Here is a 26,443-nt window from a genome sequence, read left to right as displayed (position 1 = left end):
AGAGTGGGACCAGCAGGGCCTCTCTGCCCTGAGTGCCCAGGCACAATGTGATATCTTCACTGCCAGGAAGCAGCTCTTACACATCCTAGAGTGACAACTGTGGGCAAGTTGCTTTAGTTGATTGATGTATGATGTAGGGCAGAGGTCACTCACCTTGGTCCCTTAGTCTGCTCAGGTGTGCATTGAGACCTGAGGTGTGTTGCCACATGCCACTGTCGCAGGCACCTGAGGTCAGCTGTACCCCCTGCATACCACCCATCCTAGCTGCCTCACCCCAGATCTCCCTGTGTGGTAGGCACAGGCGACACCATTTGTTTCTGAGTGGCACTTGAGGAAGCTTGCCACTAGACACTGGCTCTATCATGATAAGTAAGGTCTTTGAAGCCTTTCCACTTTGTCTTTCCCTGTCTCCACAGAAATATTTTAGCCCTTTCTAAAGCAAATTCTTCTACTTCCTGTGGGTGGCTCTGAATGATATTTCACTATCCTTTTGTCCTAGGTTTGTTTGTAAAAATAATGGTGTGTTGTTTGAAAACCAGCTGCTTCAAATTGGACTTAAGTCTGAATTTCGGCAGAATTTAGGTATGTGTTTTACTTAATGAAAATTTCTTTAGAAATTATTGGAAATAGCCAAGCATGGTGACACACATCTATAATCCCAGCGTTTAGAGGCAGAGACAGAAGAATTGTGCATTTGAGGGCACTCTGGACTAAATAGCATGTTTCAGGCACACCAGGGTTACATAGAAAGATCTCCTACAACCAAACAAAAATTTTTAAAGGCAGGTATGGTGCTTACATCTCTAGGCCTGGCCTTGGGAGATTGAGGCAGGGCGATTGTCATATGTGCCAGGCCAGCCTTGACAATAGTATAAGATCCTGTCTTAAAAAAAAAAGTAGAAGCTGGGTGGTGGTGGCGCATGCCTTTAATCCCAGCACTCGGGAGGCAGAGGCAGGCCGATCTCTGTGAGTTCGAGGTTAGGCTGGACCGACAGCCTCCAAAATAACACAGAGAAACCCTGTCTCGTAAAGCCGAAAAACAAAAAAAAAAAAGGTAGAAAAATAAACACACACACACACACAAAACCCAAAAGGAATTAGGGGAAATTATGTACTAAGAAATGTTTGTGATCTGTACCCTGACAAGTAGCATGGAGAATTGGATGGTGGGGATGGCTATGCATTACTAAGCCATGCACCTAGCATGATTTAAGTTATATACATTTTTACCACAACTAAAAAGAGAGGAAATTTTCTTGAGTCCTGAAAGAGAACATTTTGCCCACTATTTGGAGTTGCTGCTAAGGTGGGCTCGAGGTATGTGAAAGGGAGTAGGAGTATGGAAGACCCAGCACGCCTGTCCTGTAGGAGCTTTGGGATGCCAGGCTGGCGTGAGTGCTCTCTGTGCCTGGTCTGGGTAAGGCTTTGCCCCTTCCCAGGGTGATTTCACCACATTTGGTTGAGGAGGGAAGCTACATTGCTCTTTTATCTATAACTTTGGGTGTTTGGTTTCCTTTTAGAACTCTAAGGGTGTAAGTATCAACAGGACCTGGCCAGTTGGTACAGGGAGCATGTCCTGGTTGGTCACTGTAGGGACATGGCATGTTTGAAGGACAGTCCTGGCTGTTAGTGCCATCTAGTGAGTTAGCTGGTAGACAACAGTGGAAGATACATGGTGGGTCTAGGTGCCATCAGCACAGGGCAGGCTGGCCCTCAGAAGGCTCTGGGTGTTCTGTTTGTGCCACTGAACCTCCAGACCTGGCGTTTGCGGTTCTGGTTGTGGTTTGCAGAAGAGAAGATGCCTCCCATTCCCCCATTTCTAATCTTGCCATGCTATTTTTTTTTATTTGACTTTAGTTTTGTATTTGAAGCAGGTTCTATGTAGCCCAGGCTGTCCTTAAATGTACTATGTAACTGAGACTGGCCTTGAACTCCTGATCTTTCTGCCTCTGTCTTTCAAATGCTAGGATGACGGATGAATGCTAATGTGTCCACCTGCCATGCTACTTTTAATCTAAAAGCTTGGTATGATGGCTCATGTGTATAATTCTAGCATTTGGGAGCCTGAGACCGTAGGATTATCATGAGTTCAGGGCCAGCCAGGAATATACAGGGAGTTTTCTAGGCTAGAGTAAGCTATATAGTGAAACCAAACAACTGTTTGGTTAAACAAAAAATTAGATAGCAGCAGTTAGTGAGTAACAGCTCACAATAAATACATTCAATTGGGAGTTTCAGGGGTCACTTTTGACTGACTATTCATGATAAATGTGACAATAATGTGTATAAAACTATTTCTGTTTCCTCCTAGGCCGAATGTTCATATTTTATGGTAACAAGACCTCCACGCAGTTCCTAAACTTCACTCCAACACTAATCTGTGCTGATGACCTTCAGGCTAATATCCTTGATTATCTCTAGGCTCTCGGATAGACAGACAACAATTGGGTTAGAGGAAGCTTGAGGGGGCTGCTTTTTGTTCATATGGCAGTGCTTTCCATGGCTCAGTAAAACCAGGGGCCTTCCCTTTGAGTTGACCCGATGGTGCATCAGACACCACCCACACAGCTGTCCCTTTCATCTGGTTATGTGAGTCACTCTCTTTGCTTGCTTTGCTCTCCTGTGGAGATCATGTGCCCTTTACCCTGTGAAGTCCCCCACAAGGAGCTGTGGCCAAAGGCAGAGTGACCCTGTGGTAACTAGAGTGTGGAATATCTCATGTCTGCTGGACTTATCTGTGCTCTGGCACTTCTTCTGCTCAGGCAGAGGATGGCTCCATGTGGCCACCAGGGATGGTCAGGAATGTTGGATGGCTTCAGCTGAGGAGCTGCGAGAGAGGGACAGCTAGGGTCTGCTACAGTGTGCAGACCAGGGTCCACAATGGCCAGGGATGCATGCCTTGGGCTTAGCACATAGTATGTACAACAGTGAGTGCCATCTTTGTAGTGTATCTGTGTTCATTTGGAGGTGATATATTTAAATATAGAACCACTTGGAAACAAGTCAGAAACACTGGTGTGGTGTTTAGGGGAATGGCTTAATGGTAAATTGTAATTTATGCAGTATAAGCAAGAACCTGGGTCCATCTCCAGCATTCCCCTGCTATACACACAAAGGACTGATGCATACAGAACTGCCGCATATGTCTCCTCGCCTTGGGCTCCAGGGGGTCATGAGCTGTGGGCATAGATTGCCATACAGAATGCAGAGGGAAGCGGAAGCTGCCCAGTTCCAGCTATGGTTGCATGGATCCTAGATGCAAGGGTGTTGCAGTGAAGCCTAGAGACTCCTATTCAGATGTTTTAGTCTCTGGCTTACATAGGTCCAGAGCTACACTGATGTGTAAAGCTGTGCCTTTGAGTTAGCAGGCATGGCTTCTGCTGAGCATATAGTCGCAGAGCTCAGTTCTGCTGTGCCAAGGCCAGTATGCAGCTAGTGGATAACTTCCATGACTGTGGGTGGTCTGGGACATTGGGACATGTTGAATGGTGAAAGGGTAGGCTGGCAACAGTTCTGGGCCTTGATTGATGATGTTAGCAATGTGATGTGTAGAGGCCCTTGCTGCTTTCTGCTGTGGGCTGGTTGTGATGGGTCCACTCTCCCTGCCTGCCTGGACTCCTTAATGCACTCACATCTGAACCTGCAGACCAAGCCCGTGGACCCAACTGTGGATGGGGGCGCACAGGTGCAACAGGTGGTCAACATTGAGTGTGTGTCTGATTTCACAGAGGCACCTGTTCTCAACATCCAGTTCAGGTGAGGACTGTGTGCCTCCTATGTCCTTTCCCAACCCGTGTGCTTCTCCTCCAGGGAATTAATTGGTTATTGCTGTGCCACTGTGCATGCATGCAGAGTGCTGCCAGGCCTGGAGCTTCCAGAGTATAGGAGTAAGTGGAGAGGGAGCTGGCTCCTGTGACCATGACATATGATACCCATGGGGTTTGAGTCTCCTGTGTGGTCTGTAGGCAAGGCTATTTCTGACCCAGATGATTTTGTGGTGAGAAGTGGAGGAGCCAGGCTCTCTGTGCTGCCTTCTTAGGCTGGCTCAAAGGACTTCTTGAGGGATAAGGATGGCAGTAGCTGGTTTAGAACTAGACTTCTGGGCCATAGTATGTAGCCTTCTTTTTAGTCATGACAGTGGTTCCTTGTTTGGGAGCTATAGGCTAATTGATTTGGTAGTCTACTTGGGCCTGTCCTGGGTCTTCCTTTGCCAAAAGAGTAGGACTGAAAGGAATTGGTCCTCTAACACTTGGTACAAAACAGGGGTTTGGTCCCTCGCTCACCTGTGAATGGTATAGCCATGGATTGTAACTGGAGGATGTGGGTTAGCCCTTCCAGGAATGCAGTCTTTGTGGCTGTTATTGGGATGGCTGGCCACATAGTCTTTCTCTAAGCCCTGAAGACTCATCAGCTAGAACATTTTGACCAAGCGTTTGTTCTCCATAACATGACTCTATTGTTATAGGTATGGTGGTACCTTCCAGAATGTGTCTGTTAAGCTGCCCATCACACTCAACAAATTTTTCCAGCCCACAGAAATGGCTTCTCAGGATTTCTTTCAACGCTGGAAGCAGTTGAGCAAGTGAGAAGGCTGTACTATGTATGGGTGGAGGGGAGAATGGGGGGCTGTCCCTGGACAGGATGCTCCATGGGTCTTAGCATGGCTTTTAGTACTAACTTTCTGTTTTTCATAGTCCACAGCAAGAAGTGCAGAATATCTTCAAAGCAAAGCATCCAATGGACACAGAGATTACTAAAGCAAAGGTAAAGGGTTGTATGATGATGTAGCTGAGGCAGGGGTTGTGACCAGTGTGTTCTGACCTGCCTCTTCATTCTGTACAGATTATTGGATTTGGTTCTGCACTCCTTGAAGAAGTTGATCCGAACCCTGCAAATTTTGTGGGTGCTGGCATAATACATACCAAAACCACCCAGATTGGCTGCTTGCTGCGCCTGGAACCAAATCTGCAAGCTCAGGTGAGGTCTCTATAACAGGAGGATGGATATGATTGTGTTGCCTTTTGATTTCCCTTTCCTCACAGAAGGCCTGGCATGCCACCACATTGCCTATGTAGCAGCCTAGCCCTCAGCTGTGTCTGTGCAGCTCTTCTAGTGAGGTCTTGTTCTACCTCCCTCTGTGAATGTGGTATACATTGCAGCTTGTTTCAGCAGTGTTCCTCTAGAGACTCCAGTCTGTGTATTCTATTGTTTATAGATACTTGTTTTTACAACATTTAGGTGATTTTATGAGTGATCGGCTCAAAGTGTGGTGCATAGTTAACTGGATGAGAGGCTCTCAAGCTGATTGTGTAATCTCAGTACTCAGGAAGAGAAGGCAGGAGGAGTACCAGTTCAAGACCAGCCTGGGCTACACAGTTAAGACTGTGTCTCAAATACAAAACAAAAGAAAGAGCTTTCCAAAGTGGCTGCTGACTCTCACCTCTACTAACAGCCCACTCCACCTCCACACACACTTGCTTTCATTACTTTTTGATTTCTGCTAGTGAAACAGTGACGCTTAGGGAGGGCCTGCTGTGAATGATGAGGCCTAGGCCACAAAAGTACCTGCTAAGAGCCTGGAGCTCAGTGCTTGCTCACCCTGCTACTGTCTCTATTTCAGATGTACCGACTCACGCTGCGTACCAGCAAAGACACCGTCTCTCAGAGACTATGTGAATTGCTGTCGGAACAGTTCTGATCCACAGACCAGAAGATCAGGCTCCTTGTTTGTGCGTCTTCTTGTCTCTACTGTTTGTCTTTGTACCACACTGCAGATAAACACCCCTTGTCTGAAAACTGCCACTCAAGGCACCTTCAGTCCTACACCTACAGCCAGCCCCTTGGGTGTGGAGATAATGCAGGACACAGTTTGAGAAGGGCTGCAGCAGGCCTGCCCCATCAAAGAAGGGTGCCTGGGCCTGGAAAATCAAGGCAGCCCTGTGGTTCAACCTACAAATTAAAGGGAAATTAGAAGTTTGAACGAAAGTGGAAATTTTGTTCAAATTTTATTAAAATGCCACTGACTCATTCTCAGAATCCAGACACAGCTCCATGTGCTTAAAGGGTTAACACAGGGCTGTGTGGCCATGCTGGGTGGTGACGGCAGTGGCTTAGAGGTGTGTGACCTCACGGGCTGAGCAGACTCTGTGGGGTTTGCTATAGCACTATCTGATGGTGCCGAAGTGCTTGTGTTTTATGACTGTTGGCAAACTCCATGAACCACTCATGGTAGGATCCTGTGCCTAGCATACCAGTGTTCTTGAAGAGACAGTTTAAACATTTGACCACTTACTTGAGACCTTAGGTTTGCAGCATGGTGAGTACAGAGGTTCTTATTGACTTTGGACAACATGGACATCACCCATCTTTTGTTTTTAATGAATGTACTGTTCCTGTGATCATTCCGGAGACTTGAAGGTTAATGAGTCTGGTGGTGAAGTAATAATTCATAAGGTGTGCTTCTCTTCAGAGGGTCTTAGTTGGTGCCTCGGTATTGCATTCCCACTTCTGTGAAGCCCTTGTGGCTGGGTGGAAAAGGGAGGCCTAAGTGTGGTAATGGAGTGAGAGGCTGGGTTGAGAATGGCAGCCCAGGCAGGTGCTGTGCTAAAGGATGCACTGGACTTCCTAGCTTGCGCACTGGCAGGTCAATTGTTAGTTAACCTCTTAGGGGCATTGGACTGTATGTGCAACCCATCAGGGGAAGTGCATAGACCATGTCAGAAGCCTTGGGAGTCCAGGCTGGGACCCTGCACTCTGCCTTGAGATGATGCCCAGGATTGCTGTAGACCCAGCTGGACAGGCTTATCTGTACTTAACACAAGCAGTGTTGATGCCCCTTGCTCACTAGAGCACTGGTGTGGTCACATATGCATGTTTTTGTTTTTGTTTTTTTGTTTCTTGTTTTTGCCTCAGCCTCAGGCTACCAGTCTGCCATGGTGGATTTGAGAACAGTAGCTGGGTTCCTATCCCACTCAAGCTCCTGCAGCCCCACTCGGTACAGCCCAGGCAGTTAGTTTCAGAACAACCAACACCTGCTGTGCTGACCCTTGTGTTCCATGAAGCCCTTGGTCTGGCTGTCATGTGTTGTGATCCACACTTGCTATGGCACAGGCTTGTGTTGTAGGAGGGTGATCTAGCTGTGGCCACAGTGAGCCTCTGGAGTTATCTTGCTCTAGTAGCTAAAGTGTGCCTCTCCATTTTGTACAATCCAATCCATGCACTACTGCAAAGACCATGTGGATAGCTCAAACTGTGTGGCTAGCCTGTGTACCGTGTGCTACCAGTGATGGTGTCTAGGTCAGCAGTGCCCAGCACATGGAAACTGCTGGGGTACAAGCCCATCCCCTGTGACTCCTGGGCCTCCATCAGTACAGTGTGCTTGTTCTCAGAGAAAAAAAAAATAAATGCTAGGACAGGAAACTGGAGCAAGTGTGTGTGATCTTTGTGGGGAGTGTCCTGTACTGCCCTGACTCCATGCCCTGTAGAATCGAGTACAACTCAAGAGCAAGGGACCCTGGAGTGTCACCTGCCTCTCAATTAAGGGGTACCTCAGGAAGTGATTGTCCTGACTGCCTGTTTGGGGCTCGGTGTGTGGAGCCTAACCTGGGTCCACATAAATCTGTGGTGGCTACAGTTCCACTGAAGTTTGTACCTGGAAGATTTGGTCTAACACACAGGACCCGTGGGCTCAGGACTCCTTTCTTCTGCCCCAGTCTGGGGCTGCACATGAGGAATGGTCCTTGCCTGGGGAGCCTGGAAGGTAGTGGGTTTTACCACAAACTTGGCAAAATCCTGGGTGAGGGTGGCTCAAGACCATGGCTGGTGATCATTCTGTCTTAGATCCACCTGGCACATGGGCCTGGACAGTCCCAGGTCCTGGTGGCCTGGCCTGTGCAAGTGTTTGTAATATCATGCTTGGGATTCTGGAAGACAGTAGCAACATGTACACAAGAGGTTCTGCCTTGAAAAGAACCAGTTTATTTGAAATCTGCTTATTGTTGGATGATAGCCTCCTGCCCAGCGGGTGCCAATGCTTTTGCTCCGCCCTGTCTTTGGGGAGACCTCCTTTCCTCAGGCTTCTTTGGTGCTTGCCTTAGTGCCTATCCAAACCCAGGGCTCATACCCCTACATCTTCCTCCTATGTCTCCCCAGGTACCTTGCCCAGTCTTCCCAGCACCTGCCTTTTGTGCTCTGATCTCTTGGGTATTATTACAACCAGAGGCTGGGAGGTGCTATACAGGTGGACAGGAAATTCCCAGGGCTTCAAGGTTGCAGGGATGCCAGTAGTTCATTTCCACTGAAGGCCTGTTTTGCTTGGTCAAGGTCTTCAGGAGGTAGGAGACTTTGCATGATGGATGTTGCTGTTTCTCTGTTGCCTCAGGATGAGCCATGTTCAAGGTCTCTTTGAGGCCATGTCCATGGCCAATAAGGGGATTGCTTGTTACAGTGTGGGGAAGTATCAGGAATGGCTTTTTGTGGTGTGTGTGTGTGTGGTGTGTGTGTGGTGTGTGTGTGTGTAGTCCCTTGTACTTAAGAAACGAGTTGCTGTTGTTTAGTTCTTGCATTGCAGAGGGCTACATGCACAGCTGCTGAACACTTGGAGGGTGAGTGTGAGCTGCTGACCTGGTATATTGGGATCTGGGCAGGGCAGGGAGAGTTGCTTCTCGTAGGTGCTAAGGGGCTGGCAGCAGCCACAGCGGGTCTCCAACTGCAGGGTGTCCGTATTGAAGCTGCCAAGAAGCAGAGACCGGCAGGATCAGGATTGGCCCCCTCCTTCCCGGCCAGTCCCAGAATAGAATGAACACTCTATCTGATTTGTAGGCCAGGCCCTCTGGAGCAAGCACCTGCTCATGGGCAATGAAAGTGTGGCCAGAATGAACTGCCTAGACAGTGGCTCTCAACGTGCTTAATGCTGTGACCCTTTAGCACAGTTCCTTGTATTATGGCAATGCTCAACCATAAAATTATTTTTATTGTTACTTTATAATTAATTTTGCTACAGTTATTAATCATAAGTAAATATTTGCGTTTTTCAGTGGTCTAAGGTGATTCCGTGAAAGGGCTATTTGACCCCTCCCAAGGGCCGTGACCACTCTGTTGGTCAGAGTAGATGTGGGAATTATTGAGAACCCAGCTCCTGGGAGGATTCTGGTCCTAGTAAAAGGGAAGGTGTTTGCCAACAACTCACCTAGCAGAGGAGGCACAGAAACCCTGGCAATGAGTTAGAGTCACATTTGCCACACAGCCCTGGTAGGTAATTTGTCGCTCCTCTTCCTGCAAGCTGCAGGCTCCTGGAGATGGAGGCCCAAGAACAGGTCTCAGTCACTTTAGTCCTTACCTGGCTCTCTCCTCTGTGTAGCTCCGTATCCCTCCAGCATTCAAGGCTTTCTTAAAGAATTTGGCATTGAGCTAGCCAGGCCCAGGTAGATCTGAGTCAGTTACCCATAGTCCCCAGTAAAGGTGTCTTAGGTCTGTTGAATGTTCGACATGCTGAGGGCCAAAGGAGGGTGTTGAAGGAGAATGTCCATGCCCCTCAGAAAAGAACATGTAATATCTGAGAATAAGCAATGTGCCACCTGGGTTAAGGGTCACAGCAGAGAAAGCCTTTTGCTCTGGGCTTCTGGAAAGGTTCCAGAGACCATGACATCCAATGACAAATGGATGCCTCAGGAGGCAGGCAGCATTGCATTGTTGATCTTAGGAACTGCCAGCGTGGCCAGTGTTGTGTTGGGGGACACCTGCATGTGACATCACTCAGGAGGCATATGTAGGAAGTCCATGAGTTCATGAAAAGCCCAGGTTAGATACTGCCCGTGTGGTACCTGGGTTACAAAGTTAAAAATTGGGGTCCAGTAGTGGTGGTGCACTCATTTAATCCCAGACCTTGAGAGGCAGAGGCAGGCGAATCTTTGTGAGTTCAAGGCCAGTCTGGTCTACAGAGAGAATTCTAGGGCAGCCAGAGAAACCCCATCTTGAAAAGCCAAGATGAAAGCAAAACAAAATGAAAAAACGAGTAAGATGGTTCAACAGGTAAAGGGTCTCGCTGCCAGACCTAAATGGCCTTTTGTTTCCCAGTACTTACAGGATGAGAGAACTGGCTCCTTTAAGTTTCCATACAACACACACACAGTAACTTAAACATGATTTGTGGGCAGCAGACAAGCTCTGTGTACCTTTTCTCTCCTCTGCTTGCTTCTCCCAGAGGTTTGGGGGAGGGTCTGGTGGCCTTCTGTTCCTTTCCTACAAAACTGTTTGGTCTCCTCACTTCCTGAGGCTATTTTCTCAGGAAACAGCCTGAACTTAAAGTGACAATCTGTAACCATGAGGCAGTAACAGATTGCTGATTCTGTGGGGACTTTCTGCACAAGGGAGACCTAGAGGATGTGTGGGGAGTCTGGCCCCAAGGTGGGTGCCTTGAGAGGAACACTCAGATTGGGTGAACTCAGAGTATAGGTTGAACTCCTGTCCCCGTGCAGGCTGACACTGTGTGGGGATCACTGCCCTGTGGGGAGCCCTGGTCAGGCAGTAGTGTAGGAGAGCTAGTAGAAACCATGGGCAGCAAGAAGTGTACATACTGGTTTCCAGGTTTTGCCTGGCCTCCAGTCCCATCTCTGCCTCCTGCATGTCACCTGGGATGAGCTGTGCCTGGACTAGGCACTGAGGTAGGTTGCATTCTAAAACTCAAGGGCCCTGTCAGATATCACTTGCTAGCTTCCCAAGGGAGAGGTGCAGAGAGTTGCTTAGAGATGTCAGGACCAAGGGGGGCACATGGGCCACAAGTGAGTGAGCCTCTTGCAGGGAACACAGGCCCAGAGAAGTCAAATGGACCTGAAATGTATGGGGATCAAGTCCCTAATTCAGCCAGACTGGTTGAACACAGAATAGTGTTCCTGACAGGTAAAGGGAAAGAAACTTGTAGTTAGGTCAAGAAACACCCAAAAGAAGCTCCAGAACCACGCTTTCATGGAGGCACCAAGGGATAATGGACGGAAAATACTATACAGCAGAACCACACTCTGAAGAATTCTGTGGAGTAAACAGTTGGAACTAAGCAGGCTAGGAGCCAAGGACCCAAGCAAATGGCGCCACTTACCAGGATGGGTAGGTGGAGAGGAGATCAAGGAGTCCGGACTGGAGGGTGACACTGGGGTAGTAGGCGAGGAGCTTCCAGTAGGAGTAGCAGGATTGCTCAGGAACACCGATGTAGGCAGTGGGCTGGTACCAGAAGGCCTAGTAGTGTGGTTGGTGTCTGGGAAACTTGAGGAGACTGTCATACCCATGGTTGAAGACAGTATCCCTGACGTAGAAGCTTGGGTAGTAAGGGAGGTAAAATGGGAGGTGGTGGACTTCGAGGAGGATGAAGAAAAGATGGGAACCTGAGATGTAGTCTTGGAAGTGGATAGAAGGCTAACACTGGAGGCTGGTATGCTAGATGGGGTGGGAGTCATGTGGATGGTGGGGAGAGCAGAGGAAGGAATGGATGAGGTGACAAGAGGGAGAACAGATGAATTAACAGGAGTAGAGGCTGTAGTTCCTGACACAACAGATGACTGCCATGATGTGGATTGAGTAAAGAGTGGGGAATGGGACACTGAGCTGGGAGTAGGAGTATACTGTGGAGTAGGCCCTACAGAACTTGAAGACGGAAGAGGCAATGACATGGAAGATGATGGGAAGGATGCTGAAGTAGGAACAGACAGAGTAATACCAGAGGTAGGTGGCAAAGAGGTAGGTGAGGTCACAAAGGAAGAATGTGGGACATTACTGAGAGAAACCAAAGTGGTTGGAGAGGTTGGTGGGACATAAGACAGAATAGGTATAGATGAAACAAAAGGAGAACGAGTAGAGCTGAGGGGAATTAATGATGAACTCAAATGTGAGGAAGAAGTTTTTGATGTGGTGAAGGAAGAGTACACAGAAGCAATAGAACTTGTAGTAGAAGAAACAAGTGATGGTGTTGTAGGGAGACTTGTACCCTTCATTGGGGTAGTGGAAAGAATGGTACTCAGTGGTGTGGATGTGGAAGCTGCAGATACTGTGTGCTGCTTTGTAGGGCTGCTCATTATCTCAGATGTCACAGGTGAGGTTAATGATATTGATGACATGTGTTGACTGGTTTGGGTGCCAGGTGTCACCGAACTGGGTGTCACAGAGGAGGTTGAAGACAGTGGCAGCTGTGTGGAGAGAGAGGTTCGAGGACCTGTTGGCGTTGGGATGTTGGAGGTGGCCTGTATGGATGTTTCTGAGGTGAGACCTGTGGTGTGCATCGTGCTGGAGACTGCAAGGGTGGTTGAAGGGTGTGTGGTGTGTGGAGCATGAGGACTACTAGGTGTGGCTGAGGTGGTGTGGACCACAGGTGTCGCAGTGGCCGCCGTGGTGGACCCAGTTGTTTGAGGAACAGTGGTGGATTGGTGTGAAGTCATAGAGGCAGTTTCTGGAAAGTGTGAAGTAGAGGTTCTGGCTGTGGAGAATGAGGTTTGAACTTGTGTGGTGGCACTGGATGTGTATACCACAGCTACTGGTGTTTGTGGGGTCCCAGTGGCCTCGCTTGTGGTGTGGAGAGTGGTGGTGTGTGGCCTGGATGTGGATGGTGATGATGGTGTGTGTTGACTTGCAGGGTGGGTAAGTATCTCAGATGTTGTCACAGGTGAGGTTGACAATGACGGCAGTGGTGTGGTCAAAGAGGTCTGAGGAGCTGATGGGGTTGGGAAGGTGATGGTGGTCTTCTGGGATATTGCTGAAGGACTTGTGGTGTGTGGTGTCCTAGAGACTTCAGCTGTGGTTGCAGAGTGTGTGGTATGTGGTGTATTGGCGCTGCTAGGTGTGCCTGAGGTGGTGTGCACCACATGGGTCCCAGTTACACCCGTAGTTGTTGTGGTTAAGGTAGAAGTGGCTGGCCCTGAGGTCGAGTGGTAGGGGGTCAACGAGGAAGTTTGTGGAATGTGGGAAGTAGAGGTCCTGTCTGTGGAGAATGGGCTTCTGCTTTGGGTGAAGGCACTGGTTGTGTAAACGAAGTGTGTTGATGTGTGTGGAGGCCTTGTGCCTTCCACTGTGGTTGGAAGAGCAGTCAGTGGTGTCGATGAGGTGGGCGGTGTTGATGAGGGGAGTTGACTGGTTTGGGTGCCAGGTGTCACCGAACTGGGTGTCACAGAGGAGGTTGAAGACAGTGGCAGCTGTGTGGAGAGAGAGGTTCGAGGACCTGTTGGCGTTGGGATGTTGGAGGTGGCCTGTATGGATGTTTCTGAGGTGAGACCTGTGGTGTGCATCGTGCTGGAGACTGCAAGGGTGGTTGAAGGGTGTGTGGTGTGTGGAGCATGAGCACTACTAGGTGTGGCTGAGGTGGTGTGGACCACAGGTGTCGCAGTGGCCGCCGTGGTGGACCCAGTTGTTTGAGGAACAGTGGTGGATTGGTGTGAAGTCATGGAGGCAGTTTCTGGAAAGTGTGAAGTAGAGGTTCTGGCTGTGGAGAATGAGGTTTGAACTTGTGTGGTGGCACTGGATGTGTATACCACAGCTACTGGTGTTTGTGGGGTCCCAGTGGCCTCGCTTGTGGTGTGGAGAGTGGTGGTGTGTGGCCTGGATGTGGATGGTGATGATGGTGTGTGTTGACTTGCAGGGTGGGTAAGTATCTCAGATGTTGTCACAGGTGAGGTTGACAATGACGGCAGTGGTGTGGTCAAAGAGGTCTGAGGAGCTGATGGGGTTGGGAAGGTGATGGTGGTCTTCTGGGATATTGCTGAAGGACTTGTGGTGTGTGGTGTCCTAGAGACTTCAGCTGTGGCTGCAGAGTGTGTGGTATGTGGTGTATTGGCGCTGCTAGGTGTGCCTGAGGTGGTGTGCACCACATGGGTCCCAGTTACACCCGTAGTTGTTGTGGTTAAGGTAGAAGTGGCTGGCCCTGAGGTCGAGTGGTAGGGGGTCAACGAGGAAGTTTGTGGAATGTGGGAAGTAGAGGTCCTGTCTGTGGAGAATGGGCTTCTGCTTTGGCTGAAGGCACTGGTTGTGTAAACGACGTGTGTTGATGTGTGTGGAGGCCTTGTGCCTTCCACTGTGGTTGGAAGAGCAGTCAGTGGTGTCGATGAGGTGGGCGGTGTTGATGAGGGGAGTTGACTGGTTTGGGTGCCAGGTGTCACCGAACTGGGTGTCACAGAGGAGGTTGAAGACAGTGGCAGCTGTGTGGAGAGAGAGGTTCGAGGACCTGTTGGCGTTGGGATGTTGGAGGTGGCCTGTATGGATGTTTCTGAGGTGAGACCTGTGGTGTGCATCGTGCTGGAGACTGCAAGGGTGGTTGAAGGGTGTGTGGTGTGTGGAGCATGAGGACTACTAGGTGTGGCTGAGGTGGTGTGGACCACAGGTGTCGCAGTGGCCGCCGTGGTGGACCCAGTTGTTTGAGGAACAGTGGTGGATTGGTGTGAAGTCATGGAGGCAGTTTCTGGAAAGTGTGAAGTAGAGGTTCTGGCTGTGGAGAATGAGGTTTGAACTTGTGTGGTGGCACTGGATGTGTATACCACAGCTACTGGTGTTTGTGGGGTCCCAGTGGCCTCGCTTGTGGTGTGGAGAGTGGTGGTGTGTGGCCTGGATGTGGATGGTGATGATGGTGTGTGTTGACTTGCAGGGTGGGTAAGTATCTCAGATGTTGTCACAGGTGAGGTTGACAATGACGGCAGTGGTGTGGTCAAAGAGGTCTGAGGAGCTGATGGGGTTGGGAAGGTGATGGTGGTCTTCTGGGATATTGCTGAAGGACTTGTGGTGTGTGGTGTCCTAGAGACTTCAGCTGTGGTTGCAGAGTGTGTGGTATGTGGTGTATTGGCGCTGCTAGGTGTGCCTGAGGTGGTGTGCACCACATGGGTCCCAGTTACACCCGTAGTTGTTGTGGTTAAGGTAGAAGTGGCTGGCCCTGAGGTCGAGTGGTAGGGGGTCAACGAGGAAGTTTGTGGAATGTGGGAAGTAGAGGTCCTGTCTGTGGAGAATGGGCTTCTGCTTTGGCTGAAGGCACTGGTTGTGTAAACGACGTGTGTTGATGTGTGTGGAGGCCTTGTGCCTTCCACTGTGGTTGGAAGAGCAGTCAGTGGTGTCGATGAGGTGGGCGGTGTTGATGAGGGGAGTTGACTGGTTTGGGTGCCAGGTGTCACCGAACTGGGTGTCACAGAGGAGGTTGAAGACAGTGGCAGCTGTGTGGAGAGAGAGGTTCGAGGACCTGTTGGCGTTGGGATGTTGGAGGTGGCCTGTATGGATGTTTCTGAGGTGAGACCTGTGGTGTGCATCGTGCTGGAGACTGCAAGGGTGGTTGAAGGGTGTGTGGTGTGTGGAGCATGAGGACTACTAGGTGTGGCTGAGGTGGTGTGGACCACAGGTGTCGCAGTGGCCGCCGTGGTGGACCCAGTTGTTTGAGGAACAGTGGTGGATTGGTGTGAAGTCATGGAGGCAGTTTCTGGAAAGTGTGAAGTAGAGGTTCTGGCTGTGGAGAATGAGGTTTGAACTTGTGTGGTGGCACTGGATGTGTATACCACAGCTACTGGTGTTTGTGGGGTCCCAGTGGCCTCGCTTGTGGTGTGGAGAGTGGTGGTGTGTGGCCTGGATGTGGATGGTGATGATGGTGTGTGTTGACTTGCAGGGTGGGTAAGTATCTCAGATGTTGTCACAGGTGAGGTTGACAATGACGGCAGTGGTGTGGTCAAAGAGGTCTGAGGAGCTGATGGGGTTGGGAAGGTGATGGTGGTCTTCTGGGATATTGCTGAAGGACTTGTGGTGTGTGGTGTCCTAGAGACTTCAGCTGTGGTTGCAGAGTGTGTGGTATGTGGTGTATTGGCGCTGCTAGGTGTGCCTGAGGTGGTGTGCACCACATGGGTCCCAGTTACACCCGTAGTTGTTGTGGTTAAGGTAGAAGTGGCTGGCCCTGAGGTCGAGTGGTAGGGGGTCAACGAGGAAGTTTGTGGAATGTGGGAAGTAGAGGTCCTGTCTGTGGAGAATGGGCTTCTGCTTTGGCTGAAGGCACTGGTTGTGTAAACGACGTGTGTTGATGTGTGTGGAGGCCTTGTGCCTTCCACTGTGGTTGGAAGAGCAGTCAGTGGTGTCGATGAGGTGGGCGGTGTTGATGAGGGGAGTTGACTGGTTTGGGTGCCAGGTGTCACCGAACTGGGTGTCACAGAGGAGGTTGAAGACAGTGGCAGCTGTGTGGAGAGAGAGGTTCGAGGACCTGTTGGCGTTGGGATGTTGGAGGTGGCCTGTATGGATGTTTCTGAGGTGAGACCTGTGGTGTGCATCGTGCTGGAGACTGCAAGGGTGGTTGAAGGGTGTGTGGTGTGTGGAGCATGAGGACTACTAGGTGTGGCTGAGGTGGTGTGGACCACAGGTGTCGCAGTGGCCGCCGTGGTGGACCCAGTTGTTTGAGGAACAGTGGTGGATTGGTGTGAAGTCATAGAGGCAGTTTCTGGAAAGTGTGAAGTAGAGGTTCTGGCTGTGGAGAATGAGGTTTGAACTTGTGTGGTGGCACTGGATGTGTATACCACAGCTACTGGTGTTTGTGGGGTCCCAGTGGCCTCGCTTGTGGTGTGGAGAGTGGTGGTGTGTGGCCTGGATGTGGATGGTGATGATGGTGTGTGTTGACTTGCAGGGTGGGTAAGTATCTCAGATGTTGTCACAGGTGAGGTTGACAATGACGGCAGTGGTGTGGTCAAAGAGGTCTGAGGAGCTGATGGGGTTGGGAAGGTGATGGTGGTCTTCTGGGATATTGCTGAAGGACTTGTGGTGTGTGGTGTCCTAGAGACTTCAGCTGTGGTTGCAGAGTGTGTGGTATGTGGTGTATTGGCGCTGCTAGGTGTGCCTGAGGTGGTGTGCACCACATGGGTCCCAGTTACACCCGTAGTTGTTGTGGTTAAGGTAGAAGTGGCTGGCCCTGAGGTCGAGTGGTAGGGGGTCAACGAGGAAGTTTGTGGAATGTGGGAAGTAGAGGTCCTGTCTGTGGAGAATGGGCTTCTGCTTTGGCTGAAGGCACTGGTTGTGTAAACGACGTATGTTGATGTGTGTGGAGGCCTTGTGCCTTCCACTGTGGTTGGAAGAGCAGTCAGTGGTGTCGATGAGGTGGGCGGTGTTGATGAGGGGAGTTGACTGGTTTGGGTGCCAGGTGTCACCGAACTGGGTGTCACAGAGGAGGTTGAAGACAGTGGCAGCTGTGTGGAGAGAGAGGTTCGAGGACCTGTTGGCGTTGGGATGTTGGAGGTGGCCTGTATGGATGTTTCTGAGGTGAGACCTGTGGTGTGCATCGTGCTGGAGACTGCAAGGGTGGTTGAAGGGTGTGTGGTGTGTGGAGCATGAGGACTACTAGGTGTGGCTGAGGTGGTGTGGACCACAGGTGTCGCAGTGGCCGCCGTGGTGGACCCAGTTGTTTGAGGAACAGTGGTGGATTGGTGTGAAGTCATGGAGGCAGTTTCTGGAAAGTGTGAAGTAGAGGTTCTGGCTGTGGAGAATGAGGTTTGAACTTGTGTGGTGGCACTGGATGTGTATACCACAGCTACTGGTGTTTGTGGGGTCCCAGTGGCCTCGCTTGTGGTGTGGAGAGTGGTGGTGTGTGGCCTGGATGTGGATGGTGATGATGGTGTGTGTTGACTTGCAGGGTGGGTAAGTATCTCAGATGTTGTCACAGGTGAGGTTGACAATGACGGCAGTGGTGTGGTCAAAGAGGTCTGAGGAGCTGATGGGGTTGGGAAGGTGATGGTGGTCTTCTGGGATATTGCTGAAGGACTTGTGGTGTGTGGTGTCCTAGAGACTTCAGCTGTGGTTGCAGAGTGTGTGGTATGTGGTGTATTGGCGCTGCTAGGTGTGCCTGAGGTGGTGTGCACCACATGGGTCCCAGTTACACCCGTAGTTGTTGTGGTTAAGGTAGAAGTGGCTGGCCCTGAGGTCGAGTGGTAGGGGGTCAACGAGGAAGTTTGTGGAATGTGGGAAGTAGAGGTCCTGTCTGTGGAGAATGGGCTTCTGCTTTGGCTGAAGGCACTGGTTGTGTAAACGACGTGTGTTGATGTGTGTGGAGGCCTTGTGCCTTCCACTGTGGTTGGAAGAGCAGTCAGTGGTGTCGATGAGGTGGGCGGTGTTGATGAGGGGAGTTGACTGGTTTGGGTGCCAGGTGTCACCGAACTGGGTGTCACAGAGGAGGTTGAAGACAGTGGCAGCTGTGTGGAGAGAGAGGTTCGAGGACCTGTTGGCGTTGGGATGTTGGAGGTGGCCTGTATGGATGTTTCTGAGGTGAGACCTGTGGTGTGCATCGTGCTGGAGACTGCAAGGGTGGTTGAAGGGTGTGTGGTGTGTGGAGCATGAGGACTACTAGGTGTGGCTGAGGTGGTGTGGACCACAGGTGTCGCAGTGGCCGCCGTGGTGGACCCAGTTGTTTGAGGAACAGTGGTGGATTGGTGTGAAGTCATAGAGGCAGTTTCTGGAAAGTGTGAAGTAGAGGTTCTGGCTGTGGAGAATGAGGTTTGAACTTGTGTGGTGGCACTGGATGTGTATACCACAGCTACTGGTGTTTGTGGGGTCCCAGTGGCCTCGCTTGTGGTGTGGAGAGTGGTGGTGTGTGGCCTGGATGTGGATGGTGATGATGGTGTGTGTTGACTTGCAGGGTGGGTAAGTATCTCAGATGTTGTCACAGGTGAGGTTGACAATGACGGCAGTGGTGTGGTCAAAGAGGTCTGAGGAGCTGATGGGGTTGGGAAGGTGATGGTGGTCTTCTGGGATATTGCTGAAGGACTTGTGGTGTGTGGTGTCCTAGAGACTTCAGCTGTGGTTGCAGAGTGTGTGGTATGTGGTGTATTGGTGTTGCTAGGTATGCCTGTGGTGGTGTGCACCACATGGGTCCCAGTTACACCCGTAGTTGTTGTGGTTAAGGTAGAAGTGGCTGGCCCTGAGGTCGAGTGGTAGGGGGTCAACGAGGAAGTTTGTGGAATGTGGGAAGTAGAGGTCCTGTCTGTGGAGAATGGGCTTCTGCTTTGGCTGAAGGCACTGGTTGTGTAAACGACGTGTGTTGATGTGTGTGGAGGCCTTGTGCCTTCCACTGTGGTTGGAAGAGCAGTCAGTGGTGTCGATGAGGTGGGCGGTGTTGATGAGGGGAGTTGACTGGTTTGGGTGCCAGGTGTCACCGAACTGGGTGTCACAGAGGAGGTTGAAGACAGTGGCAGCTGTGTGGAGAGAGAGGTTCGAGGACCTGTTGGCGTTGGGATGTTGGAGGTGGCCTGTATGGATGTTTCTGAGGTGAGACCTGTGGTGTGCATCGTGCTGGAGACTGCAAGGGTGGTTGAAGGGTGTGTGGTGTGTGGAGCATGAGGACTACTAGGTGTGGCTGAGGTGGTGTGGACCACAGGTGTCGCAGTGGCCGCCGTGGTGGACCCAGTTGTTTGAGGAACAGTGGTGGATTGGTGTGAAGTCATGGAGGCAGTTTCTGGAAAGTGTGAAGTAGAGGTTCTGGCTGTGGAGAATGAGGTTTGAACTTGTGTGGTGGCACTGGATGTGTATACCACAGCTACTGGTGTTTGTGGGGTCCCAGTGGCCTCGCTTGTGGTGTGGAGAGTGGTGGTGTGTGGCCTGGATGTGGATGGTGATGATGGTGTGTGTTGACTTGCAGGGTGGGTAAGTATCTCAGATGTTGTCACAGGTGAGGTTGACAATGACGGCAGTGGTGTGGTCAAAGAGGTCTGAGGAGCTGATGGGGTTGGGAAGGTGATGGTGGTCTTCTGGGATATTGCTGAAGGACTTGTGGTGTGTGGTGTCCTAGAGACTTCAGCTGTGGCTGCAGAGTGTGTGGTATGTGGTGTATTGGCGCTGCTATGTGTGCCTGAGGTGGTGTGCACCACATGGGTCCCAGTTACATCCGTAGTTGTTGTGGTTAAGGTAGAAGTGGCTGGCCCTGAGGTCGAGTGGTAGGGGGTCAACGAGGAAGTTTGTGGAATGTGGGAAGTAGAGGTCCTGTCTGTGGAGAATGGGCTTCTGCTTTGGCTGAAGGCACTGGTTGTGTAAACGACGTGTGTTGATGTGTGTGGAGGCCTTGTGCCTTCCACTGTGGTTGGAAGAGCAGTCAGTGGTGTCGATGAGGTAGGCGGTGTTGATGAGGGGAGTTGACTGGTTTGGGTGCCAGGTGTCACCGAACTGGGTGTCACAGAGGAGGTTGAAGACAGTGGCAGCTGTGTGGAGAGAGAGGTTCGAGGACCTGTTGGCGTTGGGATGTTGGAGGTGGCCTGTATGGATGTTTCTGAGGTGAGACCTGTGGTGTGCATCGTGCTGGAGACTGCAAGGGTGGTTGAAGGGTGTGTGGTGTGTGGAGCATGAGGACTACTAGGTGTGGCTGAGGTGGTGTGGACCACAGGTGTCGCAGTGGCCGCCGTGGTGGACCCAGTTGTTTGAGGAACAGTGGTGGATTGGTGTGAAGTCATGGAGGCAGTTTCTGGAAAGTGTGAAGTAGAGGTTCTGGCTGTGGAGAATGAGGTTTGAACTTGTGTGGTGGCACTGGATGTGTATACCACAGCTACTGGTGTTTGTGGGGTCCCAGTGGCCTCGCTTGTGGTGTGGAGAGTGGTGGTGTGTGGCCTGGATGTGGATGGTGATGATGGTGTGTGTTGACTTGCAGGGTGGGTAAGTATCTCAGATGTTGTCACAGGTGAGGTTGACAATGACGGCAGTGGTGTGGTCAAAGAGGTCTGAGGAGCTGATGGGGTTGGGAAGGTGATGGTGGTCTTCTGGGATATTGCTGAAGGACTTGTGGTGTGTGGTGTCCTAGAGACTTCAGCTGTGGTTGCAGAGTGTGTGGTATGTGGTGTATTGGCGCTGCTAGGTGTGCCTGAGGTGGTGTGCACCACATGGGTCCCAGTTACACCCGTAGTTGTTGTGGTTAAGGTAGAAGTGGCTGGCCCTGAGGTCGAGTGGTAGGGGGTCAACGAGGAAGTTTGTGGAATGTGGGAAGTAGAGGTCCTGTCTGTGGAGAATGGGCTTCTGCTTTGGCTGAAGGCACTGGTTGTGTAAACGAAGTGTGTTGATGTGTGTGGAGGCCTTGTGCCTTCCACTGTGGTTGGAAGAGCAGTCAGTGGTGTCGATGAGGTGGGCGGTGTTGATGAGGGGAGTTGACTGGTTTGGGTGCCAGGTGTCACCGAACTGGGTGTCACAGAGGAGGTTGAAGACAGTGGCAGCTGTGTGGAGAGAGAGGTTCGAGGACCTGTTGGCGTTGGGATGTTGGAGGTGGCCTGTATGGATGTTTCTGAGGTGAGACCTGTGGTGTGCATCGTGCTGGAGACTGCAAGGGTGGTTGAAGGGTGTGTGGTGTGTGGAGCATGAGCACTACTAGGTGTGGCTGAGGTGGTGTGGACCACAGGTGTCGCAGTGGCTGCCGTGGTCAACCTTGTTGATAGGGTTCTAGCCGTAATCGATGTTGATTGATGGGCATTCATGGAGGAAGTTTCTGGGAAGTGTGAAGTAGAGGTTCTGCCTGTGGAGAATGAGGTTTTGATTTTTCTCTTCTTTACATGCATGTTGCATTTTCTGTATATTTCTGTACTCAGAGAGCCCCTTGGGTGTTTTTTTCTGTGTGTGTATGTGTGTGTGTGTGTATGTGTGTGTGTGCGTGTTAAATTTAGTGCTCTTAACGCTCCCTCTACCCCAGTGTATTCTCTTGCTGCTCCTTCTCTTGCATCTGGCTTTCCTATGGCCTTATTTGTGGCTGTGAGCCTTGTTGTTTCCTCTTTTTGCTGCTTCTAGTCTGCCAAATGAATCCCATTCTCTCTCTTCTCCCTGAACATTTTAATTACTCTTTCTGAGTTGATTTTTCTGTACTGAGGGCCAGAGTTGAACATTTGACTCTGATTCCCTGCTTCTCATGTTGACTCACCTTCGCTGGTGGACATCCCAGGCCCTTCTGAGGTTAGTTTCGCCACAGTGGTACTCTCTGTGAACTGAGCTGTGGTCTTTGTGGATGGGCTGGTAGAAGATGCTGTGGGCTTGCTTGTTGCTTGTGTCACTGGGAGCCTTGTGGGTGTTGTCTTCGGTATGGATGTAGGCGCCAAAGGTGATGTCAATGGTGTGGTAGCCACAGTAGTTTGAGGGTGTTCTGTAAAAGAATGTCATGGTAATATTCTCTTTTCTCCTCTGCTTTTATCCTGATGCTTGTTTGAATCCCCTGTTCTTTTCTCCTGCCTTCAGGATGCTTGTTACCTCTTTATAGTTTGATGAACACCAGTTTTTTCCCTTTCCCAGCCTGCAAGTCCACATGGGTGGAGCTGGCTCACATCAAAGGCAGTGACCCTAAGGCTGTCGTGGGCCAGTCATCATCCCTCTGCTCAGAGTTCAGCTCTTTGCACTGATGTTCCTTGCTGCTTGGTGTCCCAGCCCCATCTGGGAATGCTTCTCGTGTGAGTAGGGCAGGCTTCAGGTTGGAGGCCCAGCAGATCCCATATATATTCTAGTGGGAGTGTCACACAGCTTTGAATGGCCACACTGAGTGACCGTCTAGCTTGAGTTGTAAGCTTGGTTTCCCGAAAAATCTCCACCCTGCTTTTCATGCCCGGGGAATTCTGAGTTTAGACCCCACCTTGAGGCATATCTCAGTGGGGAGACGATGAGTGACTCCTCCATACCCTAGGGTTCTGCTGTGCCCCCTCCTTTTTACCTCCTGAGGAGACTGTGGATTTCTTGGGGGTAGTCCAATGTGTTACTTCCTCAGTGGAGGATGGAGCTGAGGGTGGCGGGGTTGGAAGACTTGGCAAGTCGGAGGGACCCAGAGGTGTAGATGCAGAGCTGGGGCTGTGTACCTCAGTGCTGGTGGGGGCTGCTGTGGTAGGCTGTGAACCTGTTGGGGCACATGTGCACTCATGAACAGGCAGAGTCTGCCTCTGGTGCCCCTCTCGCAAGAGACTGATATGCTGGCTGAAGGGCTAGGCATAAGATGCAGGGTGGCCCATGGACCTGTGAAGGCAGCATGGACCCCTTGTAGACTCACCTGTTGAGGCTCTGCTTCCTGCTCTATCACACATGAAGTGATTCAAGTGGCCAGGGCCAATGCTGGCTAGGAGCCAAGTTGTCTATGCTGTTTCCCTTCTGACCTGGGACTGCAAGGTACATTACCCACCCTCCCAGGAGCCGGCAGGGGCGGAGACTGGACTGGTGGGGTGGGGGAGAGCTGTCCACTGAGCTAGGGTGAGCCGTAGGCAGGAAGCCCTCATCCTGTGCTACCCGATCGTAAGCAATCACCTGTGGGGGCTGGCGGTAGTGCGGTAGTGGGAGGCGCTGCAAGAGAAGGCAACCATCACGGTTTGCTCCCCGACTGTCCCGTTGCTCCCCGACTGTCCCACTCTTCTCCTTCCCTTCCTCCCTCGTCAGCCTGGCAGGGAGAGTAGGGGACCAGCCAGGGTGCCATGGCAGGGTAATGTAGAGCTGGGTTCACAGGAAAATTCCCATTATGTACCCAGGTCACCTGGCTGGCTTGGGACACTCTGCCCTAGGATTATGGCTAAGCAGTGGCTGCGATGGGGACCAGAGCAGAGGCCAAGGGACAAGTGTTGCATTTTTGTTTCTATTTGAGCCTGTGTGTCAGTGTCCTGAGGGAAAGGATCTAGGAAAGAGTTCCCAGGGCTGCTTATTTTACTTACACAAGGGCTGTACTATCTGGAGGCAGGGGCCTGCTAGACTTACCACAGGGTACACAGGTCCCTTCTTTGTGGTCGAAGTACTCATTCTGGGAGCAGTTGTAGCAGCCTGGGGTAGAAAGGGCCAGGCTCAGCACCCCTTTTCACACCCACTAGCCCCACGTGTCTCCAGGGACCACTGCTGTTCTCTGCTCCCTTCTCAGCCCCGATGCCACCCCTCCCTCCCCCATTTCACACCAGCCTCTGAAGTCACCTGCTGGGCTCTAGAACTCTGCCCTGTGTGTCCTTGCTTTAGCTCTCGACTCCTGGGTCTTAACTGCCTTTTCATGTTTTTAATTATGAGACATGTCACTACTTAACTCTGATTGACATGAAACTCACTATGTAGCCCAGAATGTCTTTGAACTTACGGAAATCTGGGTGCCTCTGCCTCCTGAGTTCTGGGACTAAAGGTGTGCACCTCCATGACTGGCCTAATTGCTCTTTTTTTTTTTTTTTAATGTGGAGACCCCTGTCTTTGTCTCCACTCCTACTCCCTCTTATCTTCCACTCTGCCAGAGACTAGAGTAGCAGCAGTCCATCTAGCTGTGCTGTTCCTACGGCGCCTGTCTTAACTTCCACTGTGGTACATGTGTTGTCTGACAGCCTTTTAATTCCTTAGTTTGATTTTAGGGATCTTTCCCAGGCTAGAGAGCAGGGCTGGTTTGTGTGCCACTAGGTCTGTAGTCAAGAAGAAGGCCTAGAATGGAGGACACATTTGCTGAGCATGCGAGTGAGTGACTGCGTGAGTGGATGAAGTGGTGGGGGTAGATGTGTACTGAGTAACGGGTGGGTGAACGAATGCAGGAGAGTGGATCTGTGTGTGAATGAATGGATGCGCTATGGACAGGTGTGTGTATGAAAGAGCGAATGAACAAGCATGAATAAATGGATGATACCTTCAATGTTGGTGTCCGGGAAGCTCTCCAGGCTGCCAGGGCAGAGACAGGGCTGGTAGTGCCACGTGCAGTTGGCCTCCTGTGCGTACTGGTATTCGTTCTCACCCACCAGTGTGTGGACGTTGTAGAAGTCGCAGTAGACAGCTGAGAGGAAGGATGTGTGTTAACTGGCATCAAGGCCTAAATGCCAGTGTGAAGAGCTTGCGTGCTCTTGGAGGCTGTCTCCTCTTGATGGGTCTGGGAAGGGAGAGTCTGGGGATCAGCTGGTGACTCAGGGTTGCCCTGCAGGGGTCCAGCCTGGCGCCTGCCTAGAGAGAGGCTTCTGAGGTAGGTGCCTGGGTGGAGCAGATTTGGGCATGGCATGAAGTACTCACGGCAGAAGTCTGGGGCCCTCCAGTCCACACACACGCCCTTGTCCAGACAGGCCTTGGCATAAGCTGCCACTGCATCGCACAGACACTCACAGTCTCCGCCCATGTCGCACCCACAGGTATCACGCACGCAGGCCTCATAGTAGGGCAGGTGATATACCTATGGAGTAGAGGGTCTCGTGTTGGCATTTGTTTTGCAATGCTGGCAAGGTGGAATTAGACTTTGCTGCCGTGGGTATAGATATTGGGGAAATGCCCTGGCACTCTGAGAGAGCATCTTCTAGTGTAAGCTGCAGCTGTCAGGGGCTGTCACCTTCTAGACATACATGCTATTGGTGCTCAGTCAGCCCTGCCCTGGGGTGTCTGTTAGAGACAACTCCTATTGGGGCTGGGGTTTGGCAACCTAAGGCTGGGTGTCTCTTGCTTAAATACCTGATCCTCTTAGGGTCTCTACTCTTGTCTTGACTCTCCTGAACACCCCAGATGACTTCTGGGTATAGGGCCTTTGCACTGCCTGGGGTAAACCCCTGTCATTCTAATGAGCGCCAAGAATCAGTGCTGTACTAAAAACTCATGATTCCAGAAAAGTTCACCCCTGGCCCTTGCTGGACCCCTTATGACTGAGTATTTCCTCTCTGGGTCATGCACCCCAGAGCAGCAATTATCTGCCTGAGATGACACTTTCCTCACTGTCTCATCTGCTATGGTCTGCTAGTAGGTAGAGGTCTGGGCATTGCTAACCATCTCTAGCTTTTGGATGGCACTGACCTCAGGTGATGGGTATTCCCCTCTCCACACCTGATATCCCCAGCCAACTTAAGTCCCATGGTAGGACTGTGTCTGATATTTCCATCTTGGAGGACGGGGCCTACCTTGCTGTGGCAGGCAGCAAAGGTCTGGCTGTTGATAATGCTGCATTTGCGCTCAGCCCAGGAGCGCCGGAAGGCATTTAGGCTACAGGGATCCACCACATAACTTGCATCCCCGCACAGTGGACTCTCTTTCCATGAGTTCACAAACTCCATTTCATCGGATGCCACGTATTTGCTGCGTGTCTCAAAGTCATCCTTCATGTTCCCATTGGAGTTGCCACACAAGCCACAGAGGGCATCCTGTGGGAGCAGATTGCTAGGGAGCCATGCAGGTTCACAGCGGACCTCTCGCCCCGAGACCCAATGGAATCTTGGCTCACTGGCAAGCACGCAGTGAGTACCTGGGTGGCACGGCGGATCTTGATGGAGACGCTCATGTGCTTGTTCCACACAAGTGTCAGGTTGAGCCTTCCAGGGATGCCTATGTCCAGGATGAGATTCAGGGGACTGGGCTTCACCTGAAGGTGCACCAGGGGTTCTTCCCCGCTGACTGTGTAGTTTCTGTCTGCCATTGTTATGGAAAGCCCCTGTATGGAGAGGGCTGTCACCACTTGCTTTCTCTTCCTGCCCATCCCAGTACCCAAGCTAACTGTGATTTGGATGTTTGGGAGTTAGAGGTGTAAAATCCAACGTAATAAATTTCCATCTTT

At 51.2% G+C, this 26,443-nt stretch overlaps 2 protein-coding genes across 3 annotated transcripts in view; one reads left to right on the top strand and one right to left on the bottom strand.

Moving 5' to 3' along the window:
- Positions 1 to 7,424, top strand: part of Ap2a2 (adaptor related protein complex 2 subunit alpha 2) — a 67,642-nt gene extending 60,218 nt beyond the window's left edge. For both annotated transcript variants that reach the window (XM_005064194.4, XM_005064195.4), the window contains exons 16-22: positions 500 to 582; positions 2,312 to 2,401; positions 3,633 to 3,756; positions 4,466 to 4,582; positions 4,695 to 4,764; positions 4,843 to 4,977; positions 5,621 to 7,424. In XM_005064194.4, coding sequence (XP_005064251.1) covers positions 500 to 582; positions 2,312 to 2,401; positions 3,633 to 3,756; positions 4,466 to 4,582; positions 4,695 to 4,764; positions 4,843 to 4,977; positions 5,621 to 5,698 — 697 coding nt within the window. In that variant the 3' untranslated portion in view covers positions 5,699 to 7,424. The remainder of the gene's footprint in view (positions 1 to 499; positions 583 to 2,311; positions 2,402 to 3,632; positions 3,757 to 4,465; positions 4,583 to 4,694; positions 4,765 to 4,842; positions 4,978 to 5,620) is intronic.
- A 533-nt stretch (positions 7,425 to 7,957) lies between these two features.
- Positions 7,958 to 26,443, bottom strand: part of Muc6 (mucin 6, oligomeric mucus/gel-forming) — a 28,626-nt gene continuing 10,140 nt past the window's right edge. The window contains exons 24-34 of the mRNA XM_040751391.1: positions 26,135 to 26,320; positions 25,794 to 26,033; positions 24,925 to 25,081; positions 24,551 to 24,694; positions 23,659 to 23,721; positions 23,218 to 23,253; positions 22,637 to 22,816; positions 21,860 to 22,078; positions 11,093 to 21,460; positions 9,188 to 9,290; positions 7,958 to 8,729 (exon numbers count right to left, since the gene is read on the bottom strand). Of these exons, the coding sequence (XP_040607325.1) occupies positions 8,552 to 8,729; positions 9,188 to 9,290; positions 11,093 to 21,460; positions 21,860 to 22,078; positions 22,637 to 22,816; positions 23,218 to 23,253; positions 23,659 to 23,721; positions 24,551 to 24,694; positions 24,925 to 25,081; positions 25,794 to 26,033; positions 26,135 to 26,320 (11,874 nt within the window). The 3' untranslated portion in view covers positions 7,958 to 8,551. The remainder of the gene's footprint in view (positions 8,730 to 9,187; positions 9,291 to 11,092; positions 21,461 to 21,859; positions 22,079 to 22,636; positions 22,817 to 23,217; positions 23,254 to 23,658; positions 23,722 to 24,550; positions 24,695 to 24,924; positions 25,082 to 25,793; positions 26,034 to 26,134; positions 26,321 to 26,443) is intronic.

The sequence above is a fragment of the Mesocricetus auratus genome, unplaced genomic scaffold (assembly GCF_017639785.1).
Source record: "Mesocricetus auratus isolate SY011 unplaced genomic scaffold, BCM_Maur_2.0 Super-Scaffold_4256, whole genome shotgun sequence".
Classification (NCBI taxonomy): domain Eukaryota; kingdom Metazoa; phylum Chordata; class Mammalia; order Rodentia; family Cricetidae; genus Mesocricetus; species Mesocricetus auratus.
The sequence above is the reverse complement of the archived record's forward strand: the minus strand, read 5'-3'. Positions and strand labels throughout refer to the sequence as shown.